General features: G+C 42.9%; 1 protein-coding gene across 3 annotated transcripts in view; it reads left to right on the forward strand.

Annotated features, from left to right (window-relative positions):
- The window catches only part of ANO2 (anoctamin 2), a 291,146-nt gene that overhangs the window by 65,073 nt on the left and 211,914 nt on the right, over positions 1 to 14,159 (forward strand). For 2 of the 3 annotated variants that reach the window (XM_016162764.2, XM_016162767.2), the window contains exon 4: positions 7,447 to 7,545. The exons of the other annotated variant lie outside the window; for it this stretch is intronic. In XM_016162764.2, coding sequence (XP_016018250.2) covers positions 7,447 to 7,545 — 99 coding nt within the window. The remainder of the gene's footprint in view (positions 1 to 7,446; positions 7,546 to 14,159) is intronic. 3 annotated transcript variants of the gene reach the window in all.

Consider the following 14,159-nt stretch of genomic DNA (forward strand, 5'->3'; position numbering starts at 1 on the left):
CCCATGCTCCCCTCCTACTTCGTCTTCACCTGGGCTTTGAACAGAGGCTTTTCAGCGGCTTCTGTCTGGAGTGCAGGGACATGCAGTGCACAGAGTAGAGACTGTGGTAGCAGGTCAGAGATATAATCTTTTCTGGGTGTCTGCCCGTTTTGGTAGCTGCCCTCAGGGATCCTCCCAGCCCAGAATGCCTCCTCCTTCCGGGAACGTTGGTGGTGGCTCTTTGCTTTGAAACAAAATACAAGACTGGCTGTGTTTTTATTTACATAGGACCCTGGCAGAGTGGTCCCCAATCTTTGGTTGGAGACTACGTGAAGCATTTTCTATAAGAGGGGTCATGCTGCCGGTATTTTGGGGTCTCTGGGACAGGGGTCAGTGAGCATTTGTCCATTCGTTCCTGCCCCCCTACTTTTGCTAATCACTGACTCATTCTCTCCTTTGCCTGGGGAGGAGAAGGGTTGCGGGGAGAGTCCCTTGCTCTCATCCAGGACCTCCCAAGAAAGCGAGTTTTCCCTTTTCCTCCTCCAGTCAGGATGTTCTTCCCTGTGCTTTATTCCAGGTCATTGTGTGTCTGGGGGGTCCAGGCAGAGCCTGCTCCCTGATTGTAGGTTGAGGTTCCCGGTAGCTGAAGCGAAGTTGAGACTTCGGTTTTAACGATGGCCCAGGTAGACCATGGTGTTCCTCAGATGGAGCAGTTTGAGGGCCATCTCATTTCCTGCTCTTGTTTCAAAAGTCTGTGATGATGGCTGCCCCGGCCCTAATCTCAGCACCACCCGGCATAACTTCTCCAGCTTGCGGACATCAAGCATAACGATCTGAGAACATGGGAGCCCTTGGGGTTTCTCTCGTGCTCCCTGTGGGACCATATGCTGTTGGTCCTTGCTGATCTAAGATAACCTGGGTTGCCTATGTCTTAGAGGAGGCTGGCCCTGCCCTGCTCCTCTCCATTGTCTACACGCTCACCTCCCCACCCTTCCTCTGGCAGCCTGGGCCACAGTGCGCTGCAGCTGATGTTCTCGGCTCACAGCAGGGCCTGGGACCAGAGTACACTCAGGCGTCTGGGGTCAGCGTCGAGGTGGCTTGGCAGGAGTATGTGGAAAGGCTGTGAAGTATCAGTTTCCAGTGTTTGGCTGGGGCTGCGTCCCATTCATTCTTGTTTCTCTAGAGGGAGGCCGTGGTCTTGTGAAGCCACATACAATCTTTGGATAACAACAGCAAGACATAAACAATACGGATAATCTCACCAGAAGGAGCATATATCCTCCGGTCCCTGCTGAACGCCTTGAACAGTCGCTGGAACACTGAAGAGAGGTGGCTGGGGGCGCAACTTGCCCCATCCCACTGTCATTCCTCCGCCCCTCATGAAGGGAGGGGCTTCAGGTTGCCCTTGGATGGGTTGGGAGCCCTCAGGGCTGTGTGATACTGTCCCTCACAGGCACTATGGGATGGATACCATTGTCAGGAGACCTGGATTCTATTTCCAGCTCTGCTACTAACTGGTCGTATGTCCATGCCCAAGTAACTCAGCTTCTTGAGTTCCAGGTCTTCATTTGTTACTTGAGAAAGGTATGTTGGGTGTCTTTGGAGATTTCTTCATCTCCAGAGCCCTTTTGGCCAAATCAGTTCACTCTTCTGAAATTCACTGTGTGTGTCAACTGGCTCTGCCTTCAACTGTCAGCATGGAAATGTTAAATAGCATCATGAAAGTCCGATGCTTGGCAAGTAGAGAGACTAACGCCTTTTGCATTCGAAATCTTATTTTCCAGAGTATCCCTGATTCTTCTCCGTAATGCTACACCACTCTTACAAGCCCAGAAGGCAGAGAGGTTTCAGGAATACCCAATTCCAGTTCAGTTCAGGGTGTGTTTTGTGAGCACCAGAACGAATTTGTGTCCGTGCATTGAGACCTCTAGGGAGCAAATGCTGTGAGGACCAGGGGATACAGATAGGCATGGAGAGGGCCTCCTACAAGTCTTCATTAGGTGCCCGATCATGTGGAAACTTGGATAACTTTAGTTGTCAACATGAGAAAGGATTCAGAAATGACACTTAAGGATAATTTTTTTCTCTTAAAATGGAACTAGATTTAAACTCGGTTGGCCAAAGCTCACCAATTACTTTCTGGGCTATGGGAGCTAACTTTTAGAAATTGGTCACAGGATCTTAACAGAACCTATTAGGTATATATATGTATTGAGCAATCCATACTAACTGAACATTTACTAAATTCCAGGTACTATGGTGGCTGCTGAGGACAAAGCAGTCAACAAGACACATTCTTTGTCCTCATGGAGCTTAAGGTCTAGCCAGGAAGACAAGCATTAAACACCTACTTACAGTGATTGCAGTAGTGGTCGATGCTGTGAAGGAGGAGGACAGGAGCGACGTGGGCAAGAAGGGAAACCAAGGGGTTCAGGAAAGGCATCCTGGAGGAATTAATGTTTCACTTGAGACCTTATTAGGAGTTGGCTTGGTCTGGGGCTGCAGAGAACTTTGCTGTGGAGGAAATAGAGGGCGAGGAGGTTCTGAAGTGGGAGGCGGCAGGATGCAGAAGCGCCAAGGTGGGAAGCTGTCTGGAACATTGGAAACCAACGAGAAGGGCCGTGTGGCCAGAGTCCGGGGAGGAAAGGGAGTTCTGGAGCATTCGAGAATGTGCGTGTGATTAGGCCAGCTGCTGAGGCAATTTTAGAGAGGAAGAGAGTGAAGGAGAGAGTGAGACCCTGGTTGATTAGACAGACACACGTTCAAGATGGCGACCTGAACTTGCCTCTTTGTGAATTTTTACTTACTTAGTTTTACTCTGTGGTGGACAGGTCTAGGAACCCACCAGACAACACAACTTAAAAGAGACCGAGAAAAACAAGAATCTGGTTATGACTGAGGATTATTTATTTCCTTTGACCAGAGAACTCACAATCTCTTCTTAGGTAATTCCCTGATACCCAGGAACTGGAGAAAGAATTTGTAGTGTTTTATAAAAACGGAATCACACTGAAAAAAATTGCATAGCTTTTGTGGTGCATTTCAGTTGAGTTGCAGAAGTTTTCCTGCCCTGTCACAGACTTCATATTTCTTGCCACTGGAGTAGTTGCATCCCCCAGATGGACAAGCTTGCTCTTTCCTGCAGAAATCTTTGCGCGCTGACTAGAACCAAATGATGTGTTACAGCTCATTTTCCGTGAACTTAAATTTTAGTTGTCTGTTGATATTCGGAAGCTCCTCCAATCACATTGATTACTTACTTATAAAATCTCTTTTAGGGATGGGTTATATGCTCTCATAGCTAATCTCTTATACTATATATTAAATTTTGTGTTGGTTTCAGAAAATAATGTTTTTCGATTTCGTCCTCAAATTCTAGAGATGCACTATATTTCGAACCCGTGAATTCCTTTTGGGTACCTGAGGCATTTTGAAAATCCTATAGATAATTTTAAAAGTTCAAGGCAGAAAACTTACTAGGATTACTTATTCACAATTTGAATCTAACAGGAACTGTTTTTCTCCAAGTCTTTTCTGTCAATCTCAGGAATTCACTGAGGACCTGTTCTAGGTGCTTGAAGAACATGAAGAGTTATCACATACTTTCCCTGCAAGTAACAGTCGTTTTATTTGGTAGAGCTAGTCACCATCGAATTGGCTGACCTCTACTGAATGGTCCATGCTCCAGGCAGTATAGCAAGGACTTCACATACTTTATCCCTAATTTCACAACAGTCCTGCAATGGCCTCGCATTCCTTATTCAGATCCAGAAACTGAGGCTCATTTGGTTAATTTAAGTGCCTTGCCCAACATTCCACAGCTATAAAATTCAGGATTCCAATCTCATCGTTTGACTCTGAAGCCCAAATTCTTTCCATTTCCCTACTGTGCCCGAAAGGATCCAAGTGTGGGGCAGAAGAGAAGTCAGTTGGGCCTAGAGAACAAGGAACTTCTTCTTCTTCTTTTTTTTTTTTTTTTTTTTTTTTTAGCTCAAACTATGTTAACCTCCAATTTTAGATTCCTGGCTTAGTAAAAAGAGCTTCTGCATTTGGTGATAGTTCTGCTCAGAAGTTTTTGTTTTTGTTTTCTTTGAGAAACACAGCCAGTCACACTAGCTAATATTTCACATCGGTTCTCCTGTTTCTTTTCTATGAGAAGGTAACAATATTGCGTGGCATAAAAGGAACATGATGACTAGATGTTAGCACCACAAAATTGCATTCCAGCTTTTATTTTCATTTGAAGCAAGTTCCATTTGAAGAGAATGGAGAAGAAGCATGCTTTGCTGGAAGTAATTAATGCCACCCCACTGGGGACACTTTTGCATTAGTTTGTATAAGGTTGGGTTGCAATTGATAGAGAGTCTAAAAACCACAATGGACTAAACAAGGTAGACTTTTACCTTTCACATAAAAATCCAGGAGACAGCCCAGAGCTGCACTGACGGTCTATAGAGTCAGAACTCTTGACACTTTGCTGTTTTTGGCCTTGACCTGACCTCAAGGTCTAAGATGCTTGTATGTGCGTTTCAGGCAGTAGATCAGGGATAGGGAAGATGGGGGGCAAAAGGCATCTACTTGCTGTCTCTGAAGAGGGTCTCCGGAAACTGCTTTACAATACTTTCACCTACACCACATTGGCCAGAAATTAGTATTATGGTCACTTCTAACTGCAAGGGAGATATAGTCTTCACTCTGGACAGACATATGCTTAGTTAAAAAATGAAGAAAATGCGAATGGCTGTCAGGGGACAGCTAGCAGTCTGCCAGTAAGTCCGTAGGATTTGACCTTGGCCCGCCCAACCCTTTCTCAAACTTTAAACATCTGCAGCGACTTAATGGACATTTGGTACACACTTGAGCCACTTGATTCTAGGTAAAATAAAAAATAAAAGCATTCATCACAAATTAAAAATAAAACCAAACAAAATATATTAAAATCAATAATAATCATGATTTCATCATAGTGATAAAGATGGTAGTTTTCCATTTTCATCGAAAACATTGTTTCTGGGGCCATGATGGAGAACTGACCTGCAGGTCAGTTTCACAGATGATTTTTTTCTTATTCTTTATTTTCACTAAATTAGAAGAGCTTAAATTATAGTTAAAAGTAGCAGCAAATGATTGATGACTCTGCCTAGTAGTCCTGGATATTGCAGCCATAGATGGATATGGAAACTGGGGAGGCATCTCGTTGAAGTCCATTTCCACTGTTATGTCATAACTATGACCACTTGGCAGCTGGAAGGTCGAGTGTTTCATCTTAGGACTGCTTCATGGATGCCTTATCCATCCTTTGAGTCAATTTTTGACTAAAATGCATGCCTTTATGTTCTGTTGCAGCCCTTGGATGTGGTTTTTAACTATGCTCAATAACACGTCATATCTGTCTCTGATGAGAGGAAAAAGTAATCAGATAGAATGTAGACTTCCGGGATTTAAATGCTTTTTTTTTTTTTTTTTTTTTTTTAAAATCATACTACCTATGTAACTTTGGACAAATTACTTAAAAATGTTCTGCCTTAATTTCCACAACTGTAAAATAGAGATGGTGATAGTGCCTGCTATACAGCGTGGCTGTGATGATTCTGTGAGCACATTACTACCTGGCTCTGTCCTGGAACATGATACACATTCAGTAAATAAGCATCACTGTTATTATTATTCTTTTTAGGTATTTGTATATGTTAGAGTATCCCAGACTTATCCCATAGTTCAATTTGCCATGAAATCCTGGTTTCTTTTTCATTCTTCTCCCTTGTAAAATCATCAGCTTTCATTCCCGAAGCGGAGGTAGGATCTGGATATTTGAATTATTGAAGGTATTGTGGAGCCGCCATTCAGAATTGTAGAAATAGTCTCCACTTGCATTAGGAGCATCATAAAATATCTTTTTATTTTATTCATCACTTCAAAAGCGTATGAGCCCTGTCGTACTCAGCGGACTTCCGGAGGGAAAGCGGTTTTCTGCTTGTCATCTGTTTCTCTGCCTGGCATGCTGCAGGGGCAGATGGTCAGAGGCTGTGTGTGGTTGGCTTCCACTATCATTTCAATACTAAACCAAGATCAGAGGGCATGTTGTTGACCACCAACTGGTCTTTGTGGATGAAGATGAGGAATGATTTTCAAAAGGGACACCTGCTCTTATGTGAACAGTGACACCTTGGCTGTACACAGGGTTGATGCCGTCTCAGTACAGGTCTCCATGCATTCTGCTTCACAAAAAAATACAGCAATGCAACCAAAACCTCCTTTTTTTCTGTAGCATGGGTTTTCAGGGGGTAAATGGAACAAGAAGCTGCTGCAAGCACTTCTCTCTGTATAGTATCCTCTGTGTCCCGAGTCCCATTTTGCCCCTCAGAGGCTGTGTCCTAATGGCATTTTGGTCAGCACACCAGCATCTTCCCACTGTGGTGCATGGGTTTTAGGTGATTTCCAACAGTCATTTGATGAAGGGATTTTGCTGTTGTTGTGTTCAACTTTCTCTGTGGACACAGTGCTTGTGATTAATTTCGCAGATAGTTTTAGAAGCTTCTCACAAATGATGGAGCTTTTGCCTGTTTTTCCTCCTTGTTCTGGTCTTTTTCGTTCTTTAGTGATAAAATTAATTGAATTAATGTCAGAAAGTATTTTTTTTTTCCTGTATGTGCTTTTTCTGGAAAGAATTTTGAGGTTTTATTTGAAGATGAGAAGAATTTAATGGCTTCATGTTATAATCTGACCAATTTTTATAACAGACACTGAATCCAGGGCCAAATGGATTGCTAAGTCAATAAGACTTAATTTTCAAGTTCTCATCACTGTATTTCCCTTCCTTACTTCTCATTTTTGGGTGAAATCAATACCCTTGGAGAATCAGTTGTGCTGGGATGTAGATTCATACTCTATATTCACATTGGAGCCCTGATTATGATTTATATTTGATATTATTTTGAGTTGTACTACTTAAATTATTTATATCTTACTTTTAGGCTTAGGTGAGCCACTTTTGTGATTTCAGGCTATGACATGGCACAATAGTAGAGCAAAAATACAAACTTAACAATAAACGAAGAAAATATGTGAGTGGAGATAAATTGCAGGCTGTTTACTGAATGTTGGCAGAGGTAAAACAAGTGAATGCTATCAAGGGATAATGGGATTTCTGCGATCACAACTGCTCACATTTCAAGTCTGTGAACACTATGGTTTTAACTCTTTTTTTCTTTTGAAGCCACCAAACCCCAGGGACCATACTTTGGGAACACAACCCTATGGATTTCGATGAGAGCATTTCTGGAACAGAACTGGTGGATGGGGGTATGGGTGGGAGGGGACTGGCTTCTGGTGAGGTTTAAAGAGAATGAAAACCAGAAACTGAAGAAACATCAGATTGGGGCTTCTAGTTTGGGAAAGCTGGGGAGCCAGACATCTAAGCTATATCCTTATAAGTGTTTCCATTTCTTCTTCCTTGTTACCTTACAGAGTAAAAGCCAGGGATCCGTCTTTGTCCGGATACATGCCCCGTGGCAGGTGCTGGCCAGAGAGGCAGAATTCTTGAAGATCAAAGTTCCTACCAAGAAAGTACGAGCATGTTTCTCCTGGGTTTGGGGGCCTCCTGAGGGCTGGGTGGATGTGAATAATTGGGAACAGGACCAGGTGGGACATGAATTTTATGGAGTTGAAATCATATTTGACTCCCCAGGGATCCTAAGTATGGGGCAATGATATGGGTGGAACAGGGAAGAGAGTTGGGGTGGGGAGAGAGGCTGGCTTTGGGAGATCCTTTCACCTCAGCGCTCCACCTGGGATGTGCTCCATGAGAAGCCACATGTCCTGATCCAGCTTCTTTATTTCTCCATCGTACCTCCTTTCTCTCTCTTCTTGGGGTCCAACACTGCCAGGCATTTCTTTAGAGTGGATGCAGTAATGAGAGCAGATAGCAGGTCATGCTGACCAGGTCAGCAGCACGCAGGGAGAATAGCACCCTACTTGCTGTGAAGACACCTATTATTGTATTATAATATGACAGAAGACTCCGTCCCTAAGTATGTGCGATGGTGGGTTTCACTCATCTCTTTTGTAAAATAGAAGGACCTTAATCTGGAGAGTGGATCAAAATTTTTATGCCTGTGTCCACTCTCTGGGAGTTTGATTTTTTTTTTTTTTGGTTGGTATAGAATGAGGTTCTGGCATCAGTATTGTGGGGGGAAAAAAATCCCCGGAAGTTCTGATCCTCATCTGATTAAAAGCCACACAGTTTAGATGACTTTTGAGGTCCTTTTTAGATGATATAGTCTATGTGTAATTTAAGAGTCTCCCCCAGGGAATGCCTAGGTGACGATTTCTTTGTAAAATTAAATCCAGCAAATACCTTCGAAGAGAAAGGAAACGTGTCCACAAGTTCAGCATTTCATTTTCATCAGATATTTTAGGGCAAACTGGTGGGTATTGGCTTTGACCATTTGAGATGTCTCTAGGAAGGGTCCTGGGGCAGGTAAAAATCTAGTTTAACCATGAGTGTGATCTATGGGCGATCTCTCTCTTTGTCTGTCGCTGTCTGTCTCTGTCTCTGTCTCCCTTGCCTCGCCTGCCCCCCCTCCCCCACACCACACAGTGTTATTTCATACGTGGTGACCCAGCTTTGCAGAGGCCGTCTTCATCGTTCTAAAGACCATGATCCCACTCTCTCCATCATTAACAGAACTCTGCATTTGTTGCCTTCTGCATCACTATTATCGCCTGCCTTCATCACCGTCTCCACTATCAGTAGCATCTTTATAGTTGGCGACACCGTTTTGATTAGCATCATTGGGTATGCTTACACCATCTTCACTACCAACAGATTGACTATCCACATCGGAAATTACTTATCAAGTGCCATCATGCGTGACATCATTATGAATCCCCGACATAAGAAAGATAAAATCTGGGGGTTCTGCTCTTACAGGTTTATGAAGATGGGTGAGACCTCCATGGCAGGTGGACACATGGCTATTAAACAAACACAGACATGGAATATTAGCTACACATATTCTTCTAATACAGGGTCAGTGTTTTGGAGTCACGAGCTTGAGTGTCTTGGTTTCACAAGGATCACACTGATCTTTCCCCCCCTGGTTGCACTGCTGTGTTCTTTGTCTCCTAGTTTTAGACCTCTCATGCCTCTTACTGCTGCCCTCAGTACATGCACCGTGTTTGTTCCGGACCTCCGCTCTTCCTCCACCGATGTTCTCCCATCTGTTGCCAACACGATCCAAGTCGTTAGCCTTGATAGAGGCTTCTGCTTCCCTCCAGTGGTGTCCTAACTTGGCCAACCCTTTATCTTCTCTTTCTTCTGTCTTCCTTCTAATTTTAATGTATGTATGTATTTTTCTTCCTCTGTTTTATTTGAACATCTAATGTTCTCTAAATCTCATGCTATTTGTATCTTGTTTCCTATGTTTTTATCTCTGCTGGCTGATCCACGGAAAGAAGGTGAGCAAAACTCTAATGCCCATGCTGCTGCTTCTGTCTCCCAGGATGATCCTTTTAGCAGGAAACCTGGAGACGCAGAAGTGTGTATCCTTCTTCTACTCTCCCCTCTTTGTCTCTCTCTCGTCTTTGCTCTCCTTCCCATCTTTCTTTCTCTCATGCTTTCTTCCCTTCTTCTCTCTCCCTTCCACCTCCCTATCCTGACGTCTTCTCCTAGCATCTTTCTGTTCTTTGAACACCCTATGACACCTCTTATTTCTGTACCACCTTCTTCTCCTCATTCCCAGACTCAGTCCCCAAGTAGTGCCTGCCTCTGGTCCCTCTGCTCTCTGCTCATTCTTTCACAGGCTCATGCCTTTGAGAGCATATCTGCCCTCAGGGTTTATGTGCCATATACATTTAGCCTGTTGGAACTTACCATTATTATTTGAGTGGCACCTGCACTTGAATTTGCAAGATGTTTAGGGTAAGGACATATTATAACACAGTCATCTCTGAGTTTTTCTCCTTCTTTTTGCATTTACTTTTTTATAATTCAAATATATTTGACATAATGTGTAAATTTAAGGTGTGTAACATATTAATTGATACATTTACATATTGTAATATGATTGCCATTGTTGTAATGATTAGCACCTCTATCATGTTATGTAATTATCCTTTTTATGGTAGTGGGTTAATTAAGTTCTAGACTTTTAGCAAGTTTGATGATTATAATGCAATATTATTGTTTGTATTCACTGTACTGTGTGTTAGATCTCTAGAGCTTATTTACTACTTATTGCAAGTTTATACTCTTAAACATCTGTCCTATTCTCCCATCCTCCATTCTCTGGTAACCACCACTTTACTCTCTGTTTTTACAAGTTCAGCTCTTAGATTGCACACATAAGTGATATCATACAGTACTTTTCTTACTCTGACTTATCTCACTTAGCATTATGTGCTCCAGACCCATCCATGTTGTTGCGAATGGCAGGATGTCTTTTTCTCTAGGCTGAATAATGTTCCATTGTGAATACACGCCCTATCTCCTTTATCCATTCAGGCATTTATGGGCACTTAGGTTGTTTCTGCCCCTCCTTCCTTTTCATTGTGGAGGCATAGAGTGGTAGACACTGCACTAGACGAGTCCTCAGAAGACCGCACTTCTGGCCTTGATTCTTCACTTATTTGCTGTGTGATTTGGGGATGTCACTTCATCTTTCAGAGCCTCAGTTTCCTCATCTGTGATATGGACGTAAGAATTCCTGCCCTATTTTTCTTAGAAGGTTGTAAGAATCCAATTCTTAACCAGGACTATGGAAATATAGGAGTTTATCGTGTCTGTATTCTCAAATATTTTTATATGTCTTCTCAATTCCTAGTGCCCCAACCAACTTCTCTCCTGACCCAATAGGTAGCCAGCACTGATGGATCTCCCACTGTAGGGGAGTCTTTTGAGAGACCCTCAGAGAGCTTACGGTCAAAGGCGCAACAGGAAGAACACACATGCCTAGATATCAAAACACTAATTAAATGTTTTGGCAAAGAGCAGCTCATTTGCACAGGACAGGTTCTGCATGTAAATATGGTAGACCAGAGAGTTGGGAGTGCAAAGCCAAGGTGGTAGCTCCTACAGGGCTTCAGATATAACAGAAAGAACTTACCCCCAAAGTTTTTGGGCCCCAGACTCGACACAGGTGGACTGTTCTGGTGTCCTTCTGTGGCTTCAGCTACATGACTTTGATCTTCTTTGTATCCATACAATGCAGTGGTTTGTTGTTGACCTCACAGCGGGTGTCATAACCAGGAGAGGGAGGATATAACTTGGTGTGCTGGGTAGGATGCATATGTTTTTAAAAGTTAAGCTGAGAACCTGAGCCCAGAGGTGGGGATGGGGGATGAGACAGGGCAGTCTGTGGAGGGTTAGTGTTGGGTTCAGTGGCATTTTTCTCCTCCTTTAATGGGTTTGGGAAGTGACTACAATGAGAATAAACTACGATTGCAGAGAGCCACATCCTGACGGCAGGGGGAATGTGAAGGAAGACTGAGGCATGGTGTGGGATCAGCTAAGCAACTTCCAGGCCGGTGGAAGTTTGTGTCATAACTCAGCAGGGTGCAGAGAGTCCAGGAAGATGGGAAGGAAATCACGAAATCGAGATCTCAAACCTGGATAAATCCATAGTAATATGTCCAGGGACTTAGAGTCCTGAGCACAGATATTAACTGGGAGGGGGAACCTTGGAAAGAAGCATTTGTTTTCCAAAAATAACAACAGAAGAGCCAGCATTTTGTGAGGGACACTCATTCATGAACAGGAAGTGGGTGGGAAGGCCTGGCCTTTGGCCCCGAGCAGCCTGGGAAGTTTTGCAATGGGTGCTTTCTCACCTCAGCTATTACCAAAGTGCCTCTTCTAGATTGTAGTCAACATCTATGTTTATTTCTCATTCACTTTGTATATATATGAACACCCCACTTTCTCGCCTCTTACATTTAATCTCCAAGTGCTGCCTGCAGCGGAGACAAGGCCAGGCATGGATGAGGGGGAGAAAACTGTTCATTCTTGTCAATGAAATCCTGCTAATCTAGCCAGAGTCTACTAAATTTGGAAGTGACATGCCTGGGATGGGTGGAAATCACTTTTGTCCAATCCTGTCAAGGCTTTTGTAGCTATTATTAATAGAGTAACTATTATTGCAGGGGTCACGTATGCTGTTCCCAGGGGCCTGTAAGGACTTTAGCTTATGAGTCCTAACCATGCCAGTAGATGCTGTTAACTTCCAGCAAGTCATGCCTTTTTAGGAAAGGAGGCTCAGAGCTCCCCTCATTTCCAAACCAGGAGTAATAAATGTCATGGAGGGCAGTCTTAAGGAGCAGCAAAAATGTATTTAGGATGCCTAGGGTAGAGGCACTCACGATGCAAGATAACCTCTGTATTGCTGTTGGTGGTGGTGGTGGTGTTCATATGTGGCGTGTCTCGGGCAGCACGGTAGGCATCAAACCAGGGCTGCTGCTTCTCGCTGTTTTCCTTCACAGCCAACATCTGCAGTGTTGGGGGAAAACAGGCCCAGTCCCTTAAATCTGCCAAGGCAGCCAGAAGCCCAGACACGGAATGAGTGGAGAGGCAGGAACAGATGGCCTTTGGACTGTGTGCTGGGGGATTTCTGTTTCCTACAGCCTGGGTCCTTGGGGTGTCCGTAGACATAATGGCTCCATGTGCAAGGTCTGCAGTGCAGTCACTGGGAAGCCAGCAGGAAGAGTGTTCAGGCCCCACAGCACAGGATGGACGGCTTGAAGGCGCCCGTTTTAAAGGATAGGCAGCAGGTGTGACAAGTGGAGACCTTGAGTTCTCTTCCTGGCTCTTCCCGCATGAATCTGGGGTTATTTGATTCATATCTTAGCCTATTTCCCAAAATAGGACTTGAGATGGATTACAACCAAAAGCATAAATACAAATAGATCATTTTTAAAAAAGGAAACATAAAAAAGAACTATGTGATTGAGGGGGAAGTTGGGAAGTACAGAGAAATAATGATAATCGAAATAAAAAATAAGTTATTAAGGCAGGTGAGACAAATTTCGTTGTGAGTTTCCTGGTAACCAAGGCAGAAAGGACTGTGGCACATGTAATCCAGGAAAATGAACATCTGTTTTGCCAGAAGACGCAAACTTAATCTTGTTGTTAAGGCATAATTGTTATAGAAAAGATATGAATAATGTAAGGGACATATTTTCAGTAATGAGTTCATATAAGGTTTTGGAATGTTCTTTGGTCATTTCTTAATTGATTCTGGATAAAAACTGAGGGTGTAATGTTGAACCGTCGTTCAGAGAGAGTTGTACTACAAAGTAATATAATATATTACTCATGAGCTACCTTGATTCAAAGATAAAGGTTACTCATTCTAACAGGTGTGAAGTGATAGCTCATTGTGGTTTGAATTGTATTTCTCTGAGGATCAGTGATATTGAGAATCTTTTCATACGACGCTCTATTGGCCATCCGTATGTCCTCTTTGGAGAAATGTCTATTCATGTCTGCTGCCCCTTTTTTAATTGGATTGTGTGTGTGTATGTGTGTGTGTTCTATGAGTTCTTTCTACATTTTGGATATTAACTCCTTATCAGATGTTTCATTGATGAGTACATTCTTTCATTTGGTAGGTTGTCTTTTTGTTTTGTTGATGGTTTCCTTTTCTGTGCAAAAACTTTTAGTTTGATCTAGTTCCATTTGTTTATTTTTCTTTGGTTTTCCTTGAATGTCAACTGTGATTGAAAAGAAAAGATAAAGATCAGAGCAGAAGTACCATTCATATTTTAATTCTCTTCATGGAATTCATGTTTTAAAATATTTTAATCGACTAAATTGCATTTATTAAAGAATAATTTATCTTCTCTTTTTCATTAGCTGAAAACATACGTAACTGCCACGAAGAATTTTCCAATCATTGTGAGAAAATCGGTGTTACCTGATGAACTAATATAATTTCAGTTAAAAAAAAGCAAAGAAACTTGACATTTTTGTTGGCCCGAGTGGCCCCTTAGGAGGGAAATCTTAATTCATTAAATTTTGTCAATTATTGGCAGTTGTTTTTAGATGTCGATTATTGTCTCTCTGAAGATTCTGATTGGTTAACCATGACTTTCGCAAAAGTTCCACAGAAAGCCCATCCCCCAGGCTCACGGTGCCCACCCACGGTCAGGCACGCAGCCTGGCCAAGACTGCAGCACCTCTTGTTTAT

Source organism: Rousettus aegyptiacus, unplaced genomic scaffold (assembly GCF_014176215.1).
Source record: "Rousettus aegyptiacus isolate mRouAeg1 unplaced genomic scaffold, mRouAeg1.p scaffold_m13_p_2, whole genome shotgun sequence".
In the NCBI taxonomy this organism is placed as follows: Eukaryota; Metazoa; Chordata; class Mammalia; order Chiroptera; family Pteropodidae; genus Rousettus; species Rousettus aegyptiacus.